Here is a 22,317-nt window from a genome sequence, read left to right on the forward strand (position 1 = left end):
AACCAATTCTTGCTGTCATAGCTAGAGAACAGCTTCCCTGGCTCGATCGCGTAAATAAAGCCAACTTTTCTCACGTGCTTCTCTATAAGGCTGTCCGAAACGTCTCGGGACAGTCCAAGCGCATGTTTACCTACTAGGCCAAACAATTAAGTTGTATGTTAGACTCACGCGTTGGCGTAAGAAAATGGCTAATTGTCTTGCTGTGAAGGCGTTCTTTTTTATTTTGCGGGATTGTTTTTCGGCTCGGAGAAAAATCGAGACGGTGCCGTGGTACGTTCGGTATAGCACAGATAAATCGAGAAAGAACCAATGTTTTATACGTCGTTGCACAAATTTTCATCTGTGTTTTGTGGCGTCATTTACGCCATTTTATTATCGCAGGGTAGAACGTACATTGCATAGACTGGTAGGTGAAAAGGTGACGCCATCACTAGAACACTTTAAAAAGCACACTCTCGCTTTATAGCGCATTCTCGTGGGTCGTTATGGGTAAACAAGAACGTTAATCGAGGCTCAACCGACAAAAGAAAAACTGTTAAACAAGGCATTTTGTTTCCAGCAATTTCAGCGAAAGAAGGGGTCAATACTGTAAAGTAATGTGAACATGCTGCCGCAGGAGATTTGTTGCAATTTCTTTTTTTTTGTTTCGATTCTTAGTTTCTTTCTGCTGGAACTGCCAGTTTTCTTGCGCTTTTTTTTACTTGGGGTTATTAGGATTGAGATAGCTTTACATTATTTACAGTACTTCAATTCCAACACCTCATGTTTCACTAAGGTGCTCCTTGCACCTTAGACGTACTACTTTCAACGCGACAGCGTTGGAAACTTCGTTTCACAGAAATTCCGGCGTTGGCGTGGGCATCGTTCCTTGTGAGCAAAAAATTATCTTGTCCCTGACCAGAAATATAGAGACAGATGCAAATAATAAATTGTGGGTCAGAAAAAAGATAAAACCCACACCTTCTGCGTGACAAGCAGGTGTTTCAAAAAAGAAAAAAAAACACTACATGAATGTCATGCAGTGGAAGAAGTTTCCCTCACGCATCATATATTGCGTGACGGAAGCATAGAGTCACGCCAGGCGTCTAAACACGTGAATTGTGCAACTAAAGGCCCGCTCATTACAACGCACTCACACATAATCTTCATCAGCAGCGGAACCATCAAGAATGTGAACAGCTGCGTAGATTCGCATCTTGCACGACGGGTACTTCGCTGATTCGCAAAATGAACAACTATAGTGTAGCGGGCGCTTAAAAATTACAATTGGCATTCAATGATACTTTTAAATGGCCAATGTTACGCACAGAGTAATTCGTTTCCTATTAGCACGTGAAAAATCTTGGTGTAGTTTGCATACTACATTGACTGGACGTAAAAGCAGGGTTGCTTCTCACTCTCGTATCTGTTTGCTGCTTGTGATTATTAGTATTAACTAAGACGAATACTTCCATATGTTGTGTCGTGCGCGGTTTTGCCTTGGAAAAGGCTGCTTGCGCACTGCGGTATGCGCACTTGGCAGAGATGAAGTGGCGAGCTTATATTGCAGACTACTGCCGAGCGAGCGAGTGCATCGACTGGCAGCCGGACCTGCTGTCGTGGGGCTCGCCGTGCATCACGCGTGCACTGACGTCGTTCATCCTGCACGCGATGCTGGGACTCGTTGTGCTGTGCGCCTGCGAGACGAACGCAGGCTTCTTCACCGAACGGCTCACCGTCAGCGGCTCGGCTAGTAGCAAGTCGATCTCATCCAACGAGGTCAGTGAGGCATATCAGCCACGACGAGATTCAGCCTGAATACATTTCGAACCAGCTCTACAGGGAAACTGGTAGATAACAGTTATCGAGCTGGTTGGCAAAGATTCAGGTTACATCGGTGGGGTCTTCCAGGTGCATTGTTGATGTCGTGGGTTTCCGTCCCAGGGCGATAACGCCACCCTGCAGATCATATGTTATGTGTGCGAGAGAAGCCGAATATCTCGGCTCAAGCGGAAAGGAAGTGCACGAGTGGTCTTGAAGCCCGACCAAACGTCCGCTTTGCAGCGCATCAGCGCGTGGCGTGTAGATTTAGTGTAAAGAGCCTTGATACCCGAGGCGCGCGCAGCGAGGCACCCTTCGTGTAGACTCAGCCCCGCGCTCTCTCTCTTTCTGTGCAGAGAGAGTTCTTGCTGATCTCTCCCTCCATAAAAAGAGGGTGGGGCGCCGAGTCAACACGCAAAGAGCTGCAATGCGAACGTCTGCAATGCGGCCTTCATTCCGCACGAAAGGCCCGTGCGGTTATACAGGAGAGGGGCCGGCTCGACTTCGGCAGAAACTGCGCCCTTTAAGCGGCCGGGTGCAATCGACAGGCGGGTCACACCTTTGTGCACGCGATGTTCTCAGCACTCGAATTGCGTGTAAGCGATAGAAAGCACGAAGGTCGCGTGAAGGCACTTGTGACAGCAGAAATGCGCCTGGAATGTCCATACGATTGCCCTCACAATAAAATATACCGTAGAATATTTGCACCGTAGAACATAATGACACCACATGTGACAGCACGCCGATATCTGCTGAATTGTTGGAGCTCACCAGTGACACTTCGGGAGCAGCAGCATATCTAGCGGTTTCAAATGTGGGATCATTGTTAAACCATATTCAGGTAATTAGTTTTGACTTATTTACTTGTTCCTCAGCAAAACTTAGATCAATGTTAGTGGACTAAAATTAATCTAATTTATCCCATCGTTGAATTTTGTATGCCACTTTTTTCAGGCTATTGTTTATGAATTCATTATAGCACTATTAATGTTATCGCGTGTTAATTGACTGTTCTTTGATGCTGCCCACGCACTATAAACTACATTGGGCTGCGGACTAGTCAAGCAACCTAGAGGCTTTCTTTTGATATTTTTCATCTGTATACAAGATACACGGTGTAAATAAAATTTTGATTTGATTTACCCCAGCAGAAACGGCAGGAGCTGCAAGCGGAGTAGGAAAAAAAATTGGCGCGTATCTGCATGTTACACTGCAAATGTCATCGAAATACGATAGTCTTGCGTCTGGAGAGGGTGAACAAAACGTTTATTTGTTGTTCTGCACAAGTCACGTCACACGGGAGACGTGAGCGCAATGTGACAGTTATCCTTGAAAACGAAGCGCGCGCCCGTCTCTGAGGTGATCAGGTGTAGAACGCAAGGCGACAGGTAGATGCCACCACCGTGTCGTCTTAGCAAAGCGTTGGAAACGCCCTTTCGTGCAAGCGTGGCATGGTCTGCGCAACGTTATAAAGGCTACGATCCTTAAAATTACATGTACATGCCTTTTCTAGTAAAAAAATACACATACATAGTATTGACGTGTTGTTATGGTGCCTCAGATATGCGCAGTAATTGCTTTTTAATTGACAATCGCACAAGTATGAACGCTGAACCTTGAGTAATATTAGTGGGCGCTGCAGATGGGGTCGTTTGGAGTATCGTTTGGCCACTTTGATGCCCTTTGAGGTACCGTTAAGGGTGGACAAACAGACAAATGTACGGAAAGACAGACCAATCTTATTGCCTCGAAGGTCTCCAAGAAAGACTATATTGTCTTAAAAAAAAAGATCACGCACTCGTCCAGAGTCAATTCTTTTGCCGGATTGTTTGTGCGCGGGTGTTTCGACCTTTGCACCGTTTGCGCCTGCAGGAGGTGCAGGACGACGACGACGTGGCGGAGGAGAAGCAGCGCATCCTCACCTCGACCGTGCCGGAGCTGGCGAAGCGCGACGTGCTGGTGCTGCGGCGGATGTCGCGCTTCTACGGCTCCTTCTGCGCCGTGCGCGAGCTCTCTTTCGGCGTGCGCAAGGGCGAGTGCTTCGGCTTGCTCGGCATCAACGGGGCCGGCAAGACGACCACCTTCAACATGCTCACGGCCACCATCAAACCCAGCGAGGGTGACGCATTCGTCGACGGCTATTCGGTCACCAACAAAACGAAGCAGGTAAGCAGCGCGCACCACTATTTTAAATATGGCACGGGCACGAACTTTAAATAGTGTGGCTTATACTTCATTCAACTGCCAGATTTCATAATATGCGTATTTGGGACACCTGTCGAAAGTCTTGGTGACAAAATCGAGGGGACGCAGAACAGAGAGGGGAGTCTTTTTGGGCGGTGTAAGCGGGAACACAGCTACAATATTACGGAAAAACAAAAGGGAAAACACTCTCTTCTCTTCAAAAAAATGCTATTTCGAATATATCATTAGACCGGCAGTAAAAGACATAGCGCCTCAAGCTGCCCCATTATATTTAAATGATCCCCTTAAAATATTTGATTCTTTGCTCGTACTGTACCAATAGAATCGATTGACTTATGATCAAGTGTCACGCGCTGATGAAGACCTTCTTTCCTTACACACCTTCCAACTCTGTGCTACAGTAGCTAAAATGCTCGGCTGCTGACCCAAATGTCACTGGTTCGATCCCGGCTGCGGCAGTCGCATTTCGATGGAGGCGAAATGGCCCGGGTACTGTGCGATGTCTGTGTGCACGTTAAGGAACACCAGATGGTCGAAATTTCCGGAGCCCTCCCCTACGACGTCTCAATCATGTCTTGGTTTTGGGACGTGAAATGCCAGATATTAGGGAGCTTTAGAATACCGCTTGCACGCGCTGGGGGCGAAGCGGGCGCCATAGGAGTTTTAGGATAGCGTTTGCCCTGCTGCGAACCGCAACGCACGATCGCAGCGACCCCGTAGCCTCGAAACCAGCGCTTGCGGGCCACGTGGGGGCTGCAATCACAGCACGCAATATCGGATTTTCTGCGTGTGGTCCGCGAACTCGAACGCCGGGTCACGTTACAACGCATGCGCAGTGGCAGCGACCGCAACGCAAGGGCTCGCGGTGCGCTATTCTAAAAACTCCCAAGCATTTCCCCGAGGGTGAACATGGTTAAGTGCGAATACACGGGTTGATGCTATGAGGGGTATTTATTAATTCGCACTATTATATTTATTAATCACACTATGGTGCCTTTATGGTGTAATGGTTCCTGGGAATCGCAATTTGATCACACGGGGGAGTTTACGTTAACTCACTGGCGAATGCCAACGGATTTTAACTTTACTCCCCCTCACGACCCGCTCTCGACGGAAGACTGAGAGAGAAGGCGGGCGCGCGAGAGAGAGAGGTGCGCGCGCAGCTGCAGCGAGCGAGGAGAGCAGAGGAGCGAGCGAAGGGGGAGGGGGACTATCAGCGTCGCGTCCGTGGCTTGTTCGGTAGAGCGTCGCGCTGCGGCCCGCCAAGTCCTCTTTCTTTTAAAGATAGAGAGAAGACTGCGGACGCCGCCGACGGCGGTGGATGGTTTGGGGTCGCTTATAAAGTGTATTCACACTTAAAACTCCCTATTATCGCTCACACTCCCTTGGGCAGTGCAGCTATAGGGTACTTCCGATTAAAGAATGAGAGAAGTTCACCGGTGGTGCCTGCCACTCTGAATCCCACTACTTGCCACCTGCACAGGTTCTCCGAAGGATCGGCTACTGCCCGCAGACAGACGCCCTGCCGGACTTCCTGACAGGCCGCGAGGTGCTGACGCTGTACGCGCGCATCCGGGGCATACCAGAGAGCCGGCTCGGGGACGTGTGCCGCGCGCTGGCGCAGCTCTTTTACTTCACGCCCCACCTGGACAGCACGCTGGACACCTACAGGTGCGCTTCATGGCATTTGACTTCTCTTTTCTGTGCAAGCACGTGACCACGCAACGCGTACCTTTCAATGCGGTGGTATGCTGGGCCAGTTGGTGAAACTGACTGTAGATTGTATGAGCTATAAACAGGAAAAATACATGCCGTGCACATTGTTCCGTGTATTGACGAGGTGGTGTACAGAATCACGTTGAGCTGTTGATAAGTGTACATTGGCCAGACAGGCAGATACCTAAACGACAGAGACTTGGGGAAAATCGACCGCCATTGAACGCTCTCGCAGTGTATCTCACGCACCTTTCAGCACTATGAAGATTGTGGGTGCAACCCGCGATTCACGAGCACTAATATGCTTTGCAAATCAAAACTCCGACTGACCAGGGAGTTCACGAAAGGTGGGCACATGAAAGCAAACTAAGCCACTTGCACCAGTGTTCCTTCTGTAGATAAAGAAATAGGCTTACTAACAAGGGTGGCACATATCAGCTATACGATAACTATACTTTCCTGCTGGCTATCTCTTAGTGTGATAAGGCGGCTGCACATGCGCGATTCTGTGCTCCCGTGTTTGAAAAGTTTCCGATAAACTGCAGTTGGTAAGTTGGGCGTCTGTCCTGTAAAAAAGTTCTTTCCCTCTATTCTTGCTGTTCACCGCTAACGCAGAAACAGAATGCTTACCTTTTCTTCTACGCAGTGGCGGCAACAAGCGCAAGGTGAGCACAGCCGTGGCGTTTATCGGCAGCCCGCAGCTGGTGATTCTGGACGAGCCGTCCACCGGCATGGACCCGGTGGCCAAGCGATGCGTCTGGCACACTCTGCAGGAGCTCATCGTCCGCGGCTGCAGCATCATTCTCACCTCTCACAGGTATCGACGATTCCATCACTTGTCCCCTTCGGCAACATGAAATACCTTTGTCAAATGAGTTTACATAAATGATCGGCCATAATCATTAGCTTCATTTTGGAGTTTAATGTGAACGAAAAGCCTTCGGAGTTGAATAGCACGCTTTCAAATATTAGAAAAGTGTCAAAATTTTAAGGTTCGGTGCCGTCACGCCAAAACACCATATGCAAGCGAATTTCATCAATTTTAGCGAGAATAAAGTAACCACCACCATGCCCAATTACTTATTCCACTGCCCCGCCACGGTTATCCAGTGGCTAAGGTACTCGACTGCTGACTCGCAGGTCGCGGAAGCGAATCCCGGTGGAGGCGGCTGCATTTTCGATGAAGTCGAAATACTGTACTCCTGTGGGCTCAGATTTGGTTGCACGTTAAAGAACACCAGGGAGTGAAATTACAGGAGCCCTCCACTATGGCGTGTCTCATAAGTATACGGTGGTTCTGGGACGTTAAACCCTACTAGAGCCATATCGTATAACCGTTGTGGGAGTGCCCTCGCTCCAATTAACAGAGGATACAGTATACAATATATTGCAAACAAGAAAAGACGAATTTCATTTCATTTTTTTACGCAGCAGGCCCGCAAGCCGAACTATACAAATTTTAGTGTGGCAATGACTAGAAGAGTCGGCCAGCCAAATTATTTAAACATACGTGTCAAAGTAACAGAATGGAACGTTATACGGAATCCAGGGGGCTCGACGTACCACGCCAGATTAATAAGCGAGTGAAACTAGATAGTATACGCCAACCACGAGGCATGTTTGCGACTGGAGGCGTCATCGCGTGAGCGGTAAACGTGTGGCCCATAAATATTGTTACGGAGAAGATTTATTCACCGAGAGCTGATCTTGCTAACGGCTTAAAGAGCGCACAGTCATGCAGGCCAACGGGAGAAGCTTGAGAGTCCAACCCACTACAACCACGTTGTCGTCTTCTTCAGTTGGGTGCCAATTGAGCTGTGTCGGGGTGACAGTTCCATACACGTATCATCACCCCGGCCCGTAAGGCACCGTCTCGGTGCCTGTTAAATGAGCAAGTCGGCGTTGTAGGGCTTGAGACGAGAAACGTGGACTACTTCCGTTCTGGGTGCAGCAGCTGATGAGTTTGTGGTAGCGGCAATCTCGTAGGTCACAGGTGTGACCTGACGAATGACTCGGTAGGGCCCAGCGTATCGCGATAGTAGTTTCTCGCAGAGGCCAACACGTCGAGATGGGAGCCACAAGAGAACAAGAGATCCCGCAGAAAAAAACGGCATCTCTATGTCGACGGTCATAAAGAGACTTCTGTGCTGTCTGCGACGACGATAACCGAGCACGCGCTACCGCGCGTGCTGTGAGGGCACGGGTGATCGCATCCTGAGCGTACGAAGTGGAGGATGGGTGGTCTGATGAAAGCAGTGTGTCGAAGGGCAGTAAGGGATGACGTCCGAAGAGTAGATAAAAAGGAGAGTAGCCCGCTGTTTCATGACGCGACGAGTTATAGGCGAAGGTTACGAACGGAAGAGCTATGTCCCAATCAGTGTGGTCGGTAGATACGTACATGGACAGCATGTCCGTCAATGTGCGGTTTAGGCGCTCCGTAAGGCCGTTAGTCTGAGGGTGGTAAGATGTGGTGAAGTTGTGACGGGTAGCACAAGATCGGAGTAGATGATCAACCACACGAAATAGAAAGTAGCGACCACGGTCTGTGAGCAGGTGAGTCGGAGCGCCATGCTGGAGAATAATGTCGTAGAGCAAGAAGTCGGCAACGTCGGTTGCGCAGCAGGTTGGTAGCGCTCGAGTGATTGCATACCGAGTGGCATAGTCTGTGGCCACTGCAATCCATTTATTTCCAGTTGTAGAAGTAGGAAAGGGACCTAGCAAGTCCAATCCCACTCGATAAAATGGCTCGGCTGGAACTTCAATAGGTTGAAGAAGACCGGCAGGGGGAGTCGTAGGCTTCTTTCGGCGCTGGCAGACGTCGCAAGATGCGACGTAACGGCGAACAGAGCGGTACAGACCCTTCCAGAATACTCGTCGTCGAATGCGGTCGTAAGTTTTGGAGACTCCTAGATGTCCAGAAGTTGGAGCGCCGTGGAATTGTCGCAAAACATCCTTTCGCAGGTGATGCGGTACGACGAGTAAAAGTTCCGCGCCGTCGGGGTGTAAGTTGCGGCGGTACAAAATGTTGTCTTGAAGCAGGTATCTTCTAAGAGATGGGTCAGGATAACGCGATTGAAGGCGGTCAATGATGGTGAGCAGCGATGCATCTCGGCGCTGTTCGTCAGCCACGTTCAAAAAGCCAGTGATGGCTAAAACGCAGGCATCGGATTCCAAATCAGTGGAGCTAGGTCAATCAACAGGGTGCCGGGATAAGCAGTCAGCATCGCTGTGCAGCTTTCCTGATTTGTAAACAACCGAGAACGTGTACTCCTGTAATCGAAGTGCCCATCGGCCGAGTCTTCCTGTAGGGTCCTGAAGCGTCGACAGCCAGCAAAGCGCATGATGGTCCGTGATGACTGTGAACGGACGTCCGTATAAGTACGGACGGAATTTCGCGATAGCCCAAACGAGGGCTAAGCATTCCCGCTCAGTGATAGAATAATTTTGTTCCGCTTGCGACAAAAGGCGGCTAGCGTAGGCTATCACACGGTTGGTGCCATTCTGTATTTGAGCGAGTATAGCACCAATGCCATGGCCGCTTGCATCGGTGCGAAGCTCTGTTCGAGCCGTTGCGTCAAAATGAGCCAACATAGGTGGTGATGTGAGGGCGGTAATTAGCGACGCGAAGGAATGTTCTTGGTCCCTTCCCCAAGAAAAGGCCACATTCTTTTTGAGGAGATCCGTGAGGGGCCTAGCAATATCCGCGAAGTTGAAGACAAAGCGGCGAAAGTATGAGCAGAGCCCAATAAAACTGCGAACTTCTTGTGTGGAACGCGGAACCGGGAATTCTCGGACTGCACGGACTTTGTCAGGGTCGGGTTGAACACCAGTGGCGTCAACAAGGTGGCCGAGTAGTTTAATCTGCCAACGTCCAAATAAGCATTTCGACGAATTCAGTTGGAGACCAGCGCAACGAAAAACGTCAAGAATTGCCGAGAGACGAGAAGGGTGGCTTTCGAAGGAGGGCGAGAAAACTATTACATCATCCAGATAGCAAAGGCAGGTCGACCATTTGAAACCGCGAAGAAGAGAGTCCATCATACGTTCAAAAGTAGCCGGGGCATTGCACAACCCAAAAGGCATGACCTTGAATTGGTAAAGGCCGTCGGGTGTGATGAATGCTGTCTTCTCGCGGTCGCGGTCGTCGACCGAAATTTGCCAGTATCCAGATCGAAGGTCAAGGGTCGAGAAATAGTTGGCGCCGTGGAGGCAGTCGAGCGCATCATCGATTCTGGGTAAAGGATAAACGTCATTCTTGGTGATCCGATTCAGGTGGCGATAGTCGACGCAAAATCGCCAGGTGTTGTCCTTCTTTTTAACTAAGACCACAGGGGAGGCCCAAGGACTCGATGAAGGCTCAATGACGTCTTTACTCAGCATTTTCTCGACCTCCGTCTGTATAACTCGGCGCTCAGCATGTGACACGCGATAAGGGCGTTTGTGGAGTGGACTGGCATCGCCGGTGTCGATGCGGTGGGTTACGGCACTTGTGCGGCCCAGGGGACGGTCGTCGACGTCAAAGATATTCAGGTAAGAAAACAGAACACACCGGAGCGCCGCAACTTGGGAAGGTAAGAGGTCGCTGGATATCATTTTGTCGAGGAACGCCTTATTTTGTGACGTGATGACAGGTTTCGCCATGGTCTTAGTGTCAGGTGTAAAAGAACAAATCGAACATTCATCAAGGGTGGAAAGATCGGCTAAAGTGATGCCTTGGGGAAGAACTTGGGTCGACGTAGAGAAGTTCAGAACTGGAAGTAGCACCGTTTTGTTAGCAACAACCACTATAGTATGTGGTAGTGCGATGTGGTGCGTAAGGGTCAAATCAATTAGGGGAGCTACCAGATAGTCTCCATCAGGAACGGACGGGAAGGGCGACAGAGGAACGTACATAGCAGCCTGGGGCGGTAGCCGTAGAGACTCCACGGATCGTAGCCGAGTGCGACTTGGAGGAGTGAAATCGGAGCACAAAGGCAATTCGAGCCGTAAGATACCAGTAGAACAATCGATGAGGGTGGAGTGGGCGGTTAAGAAGTCAATTCCAAGGATGACGTCGTGTGGGCAAGCATCGAGGACTGCGAAGAGAACGGAAGTGTGGTGGCCAGCAACAGTAACGCGGGCAGTGCACATACCAAGCACCGATGTTCGACTTCCGTTGGCAACTCGAACAGTAGAGAACATAGCTGGTGTGAGAACTTTTTTTCAGGCGAGATCGAAGTGTAGAACTCATAACAGATACTTGGGCACCAGTGTCAATTAGAGCAGTAACGGCGTGGCCATCAACGAACACCCGAAGTAAATTGCGTCTTGAATTTGTACGGTTGAGGGTTTTCGTTCCGAGTCGTCAACGCAGCGCCACCTCCAGGAGCTACACTCGTCAGTTTCCCGGGGAATGGCCAGAATAAGCCGGTGACGGAGAGCGTCGGCGTTGAGGGGAGCGTGACGGCCGACCCTGAGGTGACGGCGAGCGGCTAGACCAGTTTCTTTGGGCGACGACGTCAGCGTAGGACGGTTCGGAGCGTGGAGATGAACGGCGAGCTGAAGGGTCCTGAATATGGTCATCCGAAAAACCGGGTTGCGAATAGTGTCCACGGTCTTGACGGCGGTTCACATTATGAAAGCTTGGCCGGAAATACCACCTGTTGCGACAATGGCGGGAGATGTGCCCAACTCGAGAGCAAGAAAAGCAGATGGGTCGATCATCGTGCGTGTGCCACTCAGATGGATTTCGGTAGCGTGGTGGAAACCGAGGAGCCGAAGCTGCCGCAGCGACAAGTGGAGCAGAGTGGTGGTCAGCGTTGTGGACAGGAGTGCTCATGGGCTGCGGCATAAGTCTGGTGGGCTGGGGAACCTGGACGCCCAGGTTAGCAAACTCCTGGCGTACGACGGCTTGAATAAGCGAGACTGTTGCGCAGTTGTCTTGCGCAGGGGGCTGATAGGAAGCGGGTGCCATGGCTTCCAGCTCCTGGCGAACAATCCTTGCGATATTGGCAGGAGGCGCAAGTGAACGGGGCGCTGCATAATTCTCGCAAGACGAAGTCGCAGCAGTGTTTGGTAGTCTCGCGATGTGGTGGGTGATTCGCCTGCTTTTAGCTTGTTCAAATCTTCGGCATTCAGATATGATGGAGTCGACAGTGGTGCAGTTCTTGCACATTAGTATGTTGAAAGCATCATCAGCAATGCTCTTTCAACACGTTGCTGATCTTGTCCGCCTCAGACATGTTTTTGTCAGTCTTCCGGCACAGTGCCAGTACGTCTTGGATGTACGTGACGTACGACTCCAATCGTTCCTGCCTGGCTGCCATCTGACGAGCAACTGACCGACCGAACGAATCGCGAAGCTTTTGCTTGCATGTGTCCCAGCTGGTTAGTTCTTCATGCGTCTCATACCAGGCGCGTGCCGTACCCCGTAGGTAGAATAGAATATTTGCCAGCATAAGCGTTTCGTCCCACCTGTAGTGCTTGCTGACGCGCTCGAATAATGCGAGCCATTCTTCGACGTCCGTGCTGTCCGTCCCGGAAAACGTGCCAGGGTCGAGAAGATGGGGGGGGGGAATCACAGGTGATGGAGCCGGCGCGGATGGCGAGGCCTGAGTGCCAGTTTCAGGCATCGCGGCTGGACAAAGCTGGCGTCCACTGCGGAGTTCCAGAGCCGGGTTGTGTGAAGACCCCGCACCTTCCACCAAAAGATGTTACGGAGAAGATTTATTCACCGAGAGCTGGTCTTGCTAACGGCTTAAAGAGCGCACAGTCATGCAGGCCAACGGGAGAAGCTCGAGAGTCCAACCCACTACAACCACGTTGTCGTCTTCTTCAGTTGGGTGCCAATTGAGCTGTGTCGGGGTGACAGTTCCATACACGTATCAATATGTATTGTGCAATGATAAACGCCCCTTATCATGTAATACACTCCCTTCTCACCCCTCAAGGAAGTAAAAATGAAGTGAAATGGAAAAGAATTCAGGATAAACGAAGTTGGATTGCAAGTTCACAGGAGGCCTGATGAATACAGAAGATGACTAACAACTGTAAGAGCGCAGTGCGGCGGGAAACAAAAAAAGACACAAAGCTTAATGCTCATGTGTATGCATGCAATCCTATCACTCAATCCAGCGCATGTGGCGATCTACGTGGGAGATAACTTGCGTGATATTGCATGCCATCTTTGCGAGGTATCTTCACCATCAGACGCGCGTCAGCTTTTGTGTGCCCAAACAACAGTGCACGTTTGTATAGTGCTGTCTACAATGTCAAAAATATAAATTAAATGGTGATCGAGAAAAAGGTCCCATGCCATAGTCCTGGCGAAGCTCGCATATTGCATGCGGGCGTGGCATTCGACTATAGTTGCGTCGAAGATCTCAGTAGCTATGCGGGAAAGCCACGCTCCGTCCGTTTAGGAGCAGCGCTCACGAAGCACTGCGAGTAAGTTTGTGTTTTATTTCTTTGCTTATTACGTTGTGAGCAAAACTCGATTTCTCAGCTCGCGTTCCCGAGTATTTAGTTTTAGGCGTGTTTTCCTAGTATGTGATCATTACATAATACTGCGAGTGACAAGCACATACACCAGTGGTGAAATTCGGTTGCTAATGGCGAATTCCACTGGTAGATCCGGAGTGCCCGCCGAAATCTTGGACCGAACACTCGGAGTGTGCCAAACGAGATCTGCGAGTGAAACATGTATGCCCCGCGTGAGGTCTCTCCGGACGTTTTTTACGCATACGTCACTAAACCGGCACCGGAAGCTATTTTCTTTTCTGCGCTCGACGATGCAATGAAAACTGTGTCGTCACTGCAAAGCACGCATTTCGACCCCACAGTCTCGCGAAAAGCAGGGTGACCGCTTTCCAATTTTAGGAATCTAAACAAGAGCACAGGGTTACTAGACCGCCTCAAAAAACGCTGAGGGCAACCCAGCTCCCCGACTGTACCGGAAATGACGCCAACGCATTCTCGGAGTTCTGGCGAAATCCGGCTCTGCAACAAGGAGTGCACGGAACGCTCCGTCGCGGACTGGATTGTTCCGAATCTGCCGGTGGAAAATGCGAATTTTTTCCAAATTCACCAGCGAAACGTGGATTGTCAACTTTGAAGCAAGAAAACTTGCTCCCGATCGACGAGTGGTATTCGCCATAAATCAGAATCGAGTGTCTCGGCCGCACTTAGCTGTTTTGTGCTACTTATGAAAATAAATCAAGTGCTGAGGAGAATTTTCGAGCAAATCGGACTCGATAACCATCGAAAGTAGTCGAGCGAGCGACACCAGTATTTGAGAAACTTGGAAACGGCGCGAAACACGCAGCACAATGATGGAGACTGTCTCTGCCATTGGCCTGCGTTTCGCTGTTTCCCGTTTCTATGAATATGTACTGAATAGCCTAAATGAGCACTTTAGTCCGGTATTTGGCTTGCACGTAGCCGGTCCCAGTCCTCGTGACCACTGAAGTATGTGAATGACCTATTTGACAGCGCTGTCGCATGACTATTACTTAAATATTGGGATGTAAAAACGGCGCAAAAATAAGAGACAAGGACCGAAGAAAAGACAGCACCCTGTCGTCTCTTCAGTCTTTGTTTCTATTTCTGCGCTGTTTTTACAACCCAAGCATAGACCAACTTTTGCTTTTAGAGAAACCTAAGTAAACTGAGAATGCGAGCATTCCCATAGTTTGCGCTGATCCTGTATATATATACACCTCTGCGTTCTCTTCGTGTGCCATGTTTTATGTGTGAGCAGCGCGTCAAGTGTCGAGCTGCGACACTCATTTCGAGCTCGCCCTCTCTCTCTCTGCGTGTGCGTGTGCGTGTGCGTGTGCGTGTCTGTGTGTGTGTCCTCTGGGCCTAAGCAGCACGCGGCAAGTTTCGAGCAGCTGGCCATTTTTCGTATGGCCTTCGGTTTGTTTCTATCACATTCATTGTTTCGCTGTTTCAGCTAAACTTACTTTTTCGTACCAGATGCCGGCTTCTCGCCGAGGAACCGGTCTTATGTTCTTGTAAAAGCCGCGCAGTGTCGTAACTGATATCGCGGCGTCGTGCAGCATGGAGGAGTGCGAGGCCATGTGCAGCCGTCTGGCGATCATGGTGAACGGCTGCCTGTGCTGCCTCGGATCGCCGCAGCACCTCAAAAACAAGTTCGGCAGCGGCTACTCCATCATGATCAAGGTGGCCGGTGCTAAGCCGTCGGTCACTTCGCTCACGTCATTCAGCTCGTACAGCAGCAAGGAGGACTCGCTGGGCACCGAGATGGAGGGCGTCAAGAGCTACATGCAGGCGCGGCTGCCGGGCATCGAGCTGATCGGCGCGCACAACGGACTGCTCGAGTTCCACCTGTCGGCGCCCGACCTGAGCTGGGCCGAAGTGTTCGACGTCATGGACCAGGCCAAGGGCGTCTTCAATGTCGCCGATTACTCGGTGGCGCAGCTCACGCTCGAGCAGGTCTTCCTACACTTCGCCATGCTTCAGCGAGAGCACCACAAGTGACGTCATCGATGCACGCTCTTACGTTGCTGCGTCGGTGCACTGCCGTTAAGTGGGGGCGACGGAGCACCGTGTAGACGACACCGTCGTTGGCCCCCGTTACAGGCTCGCGAAAATATTGACTCGTGCCATATCGCAATTTGTATAAAGACTTCGAGCACTCATTGTAATACAGTGCGACTTTATTTGATCAGACTCATGCTTGTTTAGCGCGTCTATTTTCATTTACGAGTGATAGGTTTTTATTTTACGGTGTTTCTTTAATATTAGGAACGATTTTTTTTCGTTTTTTTTTTCAATTTCAACCAACGCCCTAAGTGAGGACAATGTTATTTTCAGGCAGCTTGGGGACTTGTCAGGTGTGCGCGCAACAACTATGTGTTCATTGGCGCTATGTATGCGGCGGAGGACTGGCATGGCCATACGCGCGAAATAGACCCGCTGATGTGTACGCAGGCCATTCACGTTCGGTGTATATATATATACCAGCTAGCGGATATCTGCGAGCCTTTAGCATTTGTACGCGATGTTTTGTGAAGCGCTTGCTGGGAAATCGAAACCACGATTGAAAAGGAAGCATCTGTGTGTTTGTTGTCGTGTATACTGCAACGAAATGCAGACAGGTGCCAACGTTCTTGTTGTCAGGGCGAACTTATTAAATGCGAAGCATTTCTTAGTGAACTTCGGTGACTTTGAGCGTATCTATCTATCTGCCTATCTATCTAGCCGCTTACATATGGGTGCTCTCGTGGTCACCTCATTAACTTGGCGTGAACCAAAATTAGCATGGGAGGGTAAGATGGATTGACAAACGTGACGCTTTTGTCAAGACATAAATACTCTCACAATCCCGCTGCGTACGTCGTCAAACACTTCCCATCAGACAGCGGCACATACCACGGGCGGGCATGTGCCGCTGGTATGAGTGACACTTAGTATCAACCTAAGAACGATGAGAACACACATGGGCAATTTTAAAGCGTAAGCGTTAAGAAATACCCGACGTCGGTAGCGTCAACCCAACGATGGCATAGAATAAATGTCAGTGTTAAAAAAAAAACCTGACATAGGTGGCGTTGACCACCCGATGAATGCAAATAACTAATTTCAGGGTCCCAGCAGGAATCGAACCCAAGCATTCTGCGCTGCAGTCGAGCATTCTACCGCAGAGCTACGCCAGTTTTTCTTTCTTTATTGCCTGTTTACATACAACATTCACAAACATATATACATCAAACAATGTAGAAACATGAAACAAAAAAAGAGGTAAAAAGCGTCATATTAAACAGGCTTTTTAAAATTCCTTCATCTGTAGAAGGCTTTCTACTTGATGAAGCCATTCGGGCACCTCTTGTTGAACCTTTTCTGCTTCCACGAACGAACAGACAGATTGAAAGAAATATTGCCTAACCGGACGTGCATTAACATCAGCATGGCGCACCGCCATTCTAGATTGCCATATACCGTGCAGGCCCAGTAACATAACTAGGTCGAAAGGTATTCCTTCTTCATTTGATGCTGGTAGAAATCTGATGCCATAGGCATCGAGAGGCAGATCCTTTTTCAAAGTCCTTTGGAGAACATCCCAGAAAAAGACTGCATCCCAGCAGTCCAGGAAAACGTGTTCAATTGTTTCCGGCTTTTTGCAGAGAAGGCAATCAACACCCCAAGGAACGAATAAGCCTTTTTCTTGCATCCATGTTTTCACGGGCAAGGTCCCAGTGTGCAATTTAAAGAAAAAGGATTTCGCTCCAGGTGTTACCTCCATTTTTTTTACACGGCTTAAGACATTTTGGCCTGGGCCTACACGGTGTAATGCTCTATATAGGGGAACAGGAAGAACTGTGTCTACTAAATCTTTGTATAACTTTTTACGCGAAACCGTACTGAGGTATTCCAATGAAAAACGCGTTTTTAGAAAGAGACATGAATCAACAACTTCTTTTAAGAAACCTCTAATACTTGCCTTCATGTGAACAGATGCTACCACAAATTCTGGCAACCGTCTTCCAAGCCTAAGCTTTATAACAGTACGTATGAATGGGTCTCGATTATTTCCGAAAAACATAAACCGATTAACTAACTGACGAAGGTACAAATGACACAGACCAAGTCCTCCAGAGCGAACCCGCCTGAATAAGTTAGTTCTACTTGTTCGCTCCCAAGAAGAGCCCCACAAGAAAACAGCAAATATTCGATGAAGCTTCTGTAAATTCACACGTGAACAATGCATTACCTGAAGGACATACCAGAGCTTACTGACTAAAAGTACGTTACAAAATGTCGCTCTGGCGAAAATTGATAGCTGGAATCCATTGAGTTCAGCTTTTTCTCGTAGCTCCACGGCCTGACGCCGCCAGTACGGTTCACTGTCACAATAATATTCTAATGACACACCTAGGTATCGTACCGGAGTAGTAGTCCATGAAATACCAGCCACAAATTGTGGAGTCACAGGCCGTTCGCCGTGCCAGTAACCCAGGCACTTGCTCCAGTTTACCAAACTACCACTTGCATTACAATAAAGGTTCACAATTTTTATGGTTTCAGCGATACTATCATAATCTTTACAAAACACAGCTATATCATCTGCGTATGCCAGTACCCGTACTTCAGCTTCTTGTAGTTTGTACCCCACTATGTTATTGCTTTTCATGACTTTTTGGCAAAATGACTCTATATAAATTGAGAATAGCAGGGAAGACAAAGGGCAGCCTTGTCGTACAGAACGTCTGACATTAATTCGTTTCCCGAGAACTTTGTTGATGATTAGCCGAGTTTTACATCCAGTATATGCCATTCGAACTGTATCTCGAATTACTTTGCCAACATTGACATTGTCTAACAAAAGAAAAATAATTTCGTGCGGTACTCGGTCAAATGCTTTTTCTAAATCTATCTGGATCATCGCGATGTGATCGTTTGTGGCATCGCAGCACTCCAATACACTTCGTGCCTTGTGAATGTTTGTGAATATAGTGCGCCTTTTAATGCCACATGTCTGGTGCTCGCCTACAATGTTATTAATAACTGTCTGCAGTCTCCTTGCTAGCACTTTCATCAAAATTTTGTAGTCGATATTTGAGAGACTGATTGGCCTGTACGATTTCACTTCGCGTAATTTAACTGCGTCCTCAGTTTTTGGAATTAAAATAGTATGAGATAGCAGAAAAGAAGGTGGCAGAGTCTTTATGTCTAAGGCTTCGTTAAAAACCGCTGCCAGGATCGGTGCTAGTTCATGTTTGAATTCCTTATAAAATGCGGCTGTTAAGCCATCAGGTCCTGGGGACTTTCCCAAATGGAGGGCAATGATTGCTTTTGTCACTTCCGGTTCAGAAATATGACATTCTAGGCTGTCTTTTCTGCAGTCCTCAACCTTTGGCATTAATTTTAAAAATTCATTCTTGAATTCATCTACATTTACTTTACATTTATCAAATAAAATGGTGTAGTACTCGTTGAAAGCATCCTCTATATATCTTTGTTCACTTGTAACGTTACCCATGTATTCAATCTGATGTATAACATTCCGCTGAGCGTTTCGTTTTTCGAGACCAAGCATTCTTTTGGTCGGTTTCTCTCCTACGGTCATTTTCTCTGCCCTTGCCCTTATTTGTGCGCCACGATACTTCTCCTCATCAATTTGTTCCAATTTGGCCTTTACTGGCCTTATATCATTTGTGAATAAGCCTGGCGTTTTGCTGTCCTCTGCTAGCAGTTCTTTGAGATTTAAACGTAGGGTTCTTTCTTCTTCACTCTTTTCGTGTTTTATTACACATGAGCGTTCTATAGCTTTCAACTTTGTGTTCTGTTTAAATTGTTCCCACTTCACTCCGTATTTTTGGTCTTCACTATCTATGTTTACCAACGCCTCTCGAACACTGTCCATAATTTTTTCATCTTCCAAGAGATTAGAATTCAGCTTCCACGTGTCCCAGTTAAATACTGGTCTACGTCTATTTCTTTTACCTATTACAAACGATACTAAGCAATGATCACTAAATGAAATAGGGAGGACATTGTACTCACTGATTATCGGAATTAAATCCAGTGATACGTAAGCCCTATCTAGGCGCGCATGACTGGAGCCTTGGAAATGCGTATACAGTGTTGGTCCTTTACCAATACACTCTGCAACATCCTCAAGGTCTAAGTCAGAAACAGATTCGTTAACGCGACTGTGCTTGAGTCGTTGAAATTGGATGTACTTGTTTTATCATCGGCACTGATCACACAATTAAAATCTCCCATAAGGATGACTATGCGATCGCATTCACAATAAGTACGAATTTCGTCGAATGTTACACACCGTTCATCAACTTTAAGAGGTGCATATAAACAAATCACTCGCCAATTAAGAGAAAAGAAGGTCAAATCACATACAACAAACCTTCCGGATGAGTCAGACGTGACGTTTTGAACACTGGCACCTAAACTTTTCCGCACAATGATCACACACCTTGCCGACCTACCAAATGCATGACTGACGCTGGCGGTGTAGCGTCCGATGAAACGTTGCAGTAGGCTCTCGGTGGCGTCCACGCTCTCCACTTTGGTTTCCTGAACTGCAATAATGTCCAGGTCTTGGTCAATGGCTAGTCTGTAGAGCTGAGTCTGTTTCTTCCTGGAAGCCAGTCCTCGTACATTGAGCGTCGCTGCTTTCACGAACCCGCTCAGCGAAGTGATCGGTGAGCGGGTCCGAGCTGAGAGCCCTGCACGTTCACTTATTGGGCTCTCGTCGTCCAGGGTGGATCCATATTGTTCACCTTTAGTTTGAGCGGCCATCGTCGCGTTTGAGCGACGATGACCATTGTCGGGCAGCGTTTCGTTTCTTGCCTCCACTGACCACCTTCCACTGCACTTCCGACTTTACTTGCGTTTCGTCTACTTGAGCACCGTCGTCTGAATTGCGACGGCGTTTTGCAGACGCCGATTCTAATTCCATGCTTAAGGTATCCAGGTCACTAGGCAAATCCTCATTTTCGTGTGTTTCGTTCGCCAAAGAGTGCTGTGAAGCCGAGTTTAGAGGAGTCGAAGCAGCGTTGGCCTGGGACGCCGGCGTTTCAGGGCGCGTTGCTTGCAGCTGCGACGTGGCGTGCATCGCAGGCGCAGGACGCGTCTGTTCGCTAGTCGTTGGGGCCGCTTGACTTCCCATTTTTCGTTCGGCGTTCGTGTCCAGGGCTGAAGAAACTTGCTTGCTTTTCTTCAGCACCGGCGTGTCGTCCGATGTCGTCTGCTTCTGTGGTGTCGCAGGCAAAGACGCTTGTTCAGATTCTTCCTCATCCATGAGAAGTTCACTCTGTTGAGTCTCTGGACGTCGCCCTGCAGCTCGTGCGTATGAACGGTTACACTCGTCCTGCTCATGACCGAAAGAGTGGCATTCAATGCACCTTGGGACCTTACAATCGCGTCGCATATGCCCCGTACTTCGGCACCGCAAGCACAAAGGCGGTCTTCCCGGCACCACGACCAGTGCCGTACTGCTGCCAATACGCACCTGATGGGGCAGTTGATCCACAGAAACGCCATCTCGTAGTTGCATGCGTATTACACGAGTGGTCGATTCAACTCCTTCAAAATCCTCGACTCTCCATCGGTCATCGGTCACCTCCTTGACGTTGCCGTATTCATAGAAGGCACGTCGAATAGCGTCTTTCGTAACATCGAACGCTAGCCAGTGCAATTGCATTTTAACCTCTTGCCGCGTCGGGTCAATGACGAGACATGCCCGGTCTTTAACTTTAATAACGCCTGCGTCTGTCAGCGCTTTCTTTGCTTCCACGGTCTTCATGTTCAATAGCCACACGTGCGACATCTGATATGCTCCGATGCCACTTACTTGCTGTATGACGCCTAAATCTTTGAGAGGTTTCCTGAAGTCGTCGATGCGGTACGGTCGGCCGCTGACGTCGCAGTGTAGAGCTACTGCTCGACGCATCTCTTCACCTGATGGCAACGAAGGCAGAATAATCCTGTAGTCCTTTGGAACGAGGGGAGACGCTGTACCGCGGCTGGCGTCGGCCGCTGTCGCTGCTCGGGATGAGCTTTCCATCCTGCGTCTGCACCAAGCGGCGTCCAGAAGCAGAATGAGCAGAGCTACGCCAGGTTTCGGAACTACTTTTCAAATAGATGCTAATCTTCATGAAACGTCAATAGTGGTTGCAGTGCTGCCTACCTAATTTTATCACTATTACATATGCACTCCTTTGATACAGCCGTCACATCGTCTTAACGTCAATTGTGGTTACGTGTCGTGTGCTGAAGTTGACTTATGTAGCAGTGTCCAGGGCCAGCATCTTCGCAAGCATCAGCGCCTCATATCAGCTTCTGGTGTTGCTAATACGCATGTTCCAGTTGACATCGTTGCTCAACTGCAAACAACTGGTTATATAAACATCTGCAACTCTTCAACATATGTCTGTGTGGGCAACAGTTGTACATATACTTAGCGTCATTTCATGATGTGTTGCTCAATAAAAAAAAACTGCAACTAGGTCACCTTCCCTCCGCATCCTTCGCATAACGTCGATTCCCACATACGTGGGTTCTGCCGAATTTTTACTGTATTCGCGGTGATGTGTTTGATTGCAAATGTGTACATAACTCATTGTCTAAATTATTGTCCGGTTCGAAGCAGCGATGCAATGGGGCTTCTCTCTGCAATTTCTATTTTTGGTAACCATACGTGCTACGGTGGTTGCGCTTCCGGACTAATAATGATAATTCGCTGACCTAGCTGCTCTCCCGCCAGGTGGTGCTGCTGGCGCACCACCTTTTTTTTTTTTTTTTACTGGCAAGGTTACGGTGCAAGAATACTTTAGGTGAGCGAGCTGCGGGACTATCTGCTGCCCGATAGTGTTGCGCTTCGCAAGGACCCGTGACGTAGGAAGGTGGCGGTGCTCATTTATCGTCGCCACAACACCCTCGCCGCACAGTCAACCACCTCTTTTATCACCTCTTTCGCGGTGCCACTCTATGCGTGACGCGTGGTTGATATCGCACGATAACCCAGTTTTCTCCCATTTGGAAACCGTTTGCCACGTGCTGGATGGGCTTTGCGGAATTTGGAAGCAGCCCACCATGGTCCTCAGTCCGGCGAGCTATCTATCGGCATGCCGT

At 48.9% G+C, this 22,317-nt stretch overlaps 1 protein-coding gene across 1 annotated transcript in view; it reads left to right on the top strand.

The window, feature by feature from the left end:
- Positions 1–15,879, top strand: part of Abca3 (ATP binding cassette subfamily A member 3) — a 56,116-nt gene extending 40,237 nt beyond the window's left edge. The window contains exons 16-20 of the mRNA XM_075892546.1: positions 1,550–1,758; positions 3,673–3,966; positions 5,489–5,676; positions 6,368–6,538; positions 14,760–15,879. Coding sequence (XP_075748661.1) covers positions 1,550–1,758; positions 3,673–3,966; positions 5,489–5,676; positions 6,368–6,538; positions 14,760–15,201 — 1,304 coding nt within the window. The 3' untranslated portion in view covers positions 15,202–15,879. The remainder of the gene's footprint in view (positions 1–1,549; positions 1,759–3,672; positions 3,967–5,488; positions 5,677–6,367; positions 6,539–14,759) is intronic.
- Positions 15,880–22,317: the final 6,438 nt, after the last annotated feature.

The sequence above is a fragment of the Rhipicephalus microplus genome, chromosome 1 (assembly GCF_043290135.1).
Source record: "Rhipicephalus microplus isolate Deutch F79 chromosome 1, USDA_Rmic, whole genome shotgun sequence".
NCBI lineage: Eukaryota > Metazoa > Arthropoda > Arachnida > Ixodida > Ixodidae > Rhipicephalus > Rhipicephalus microplus.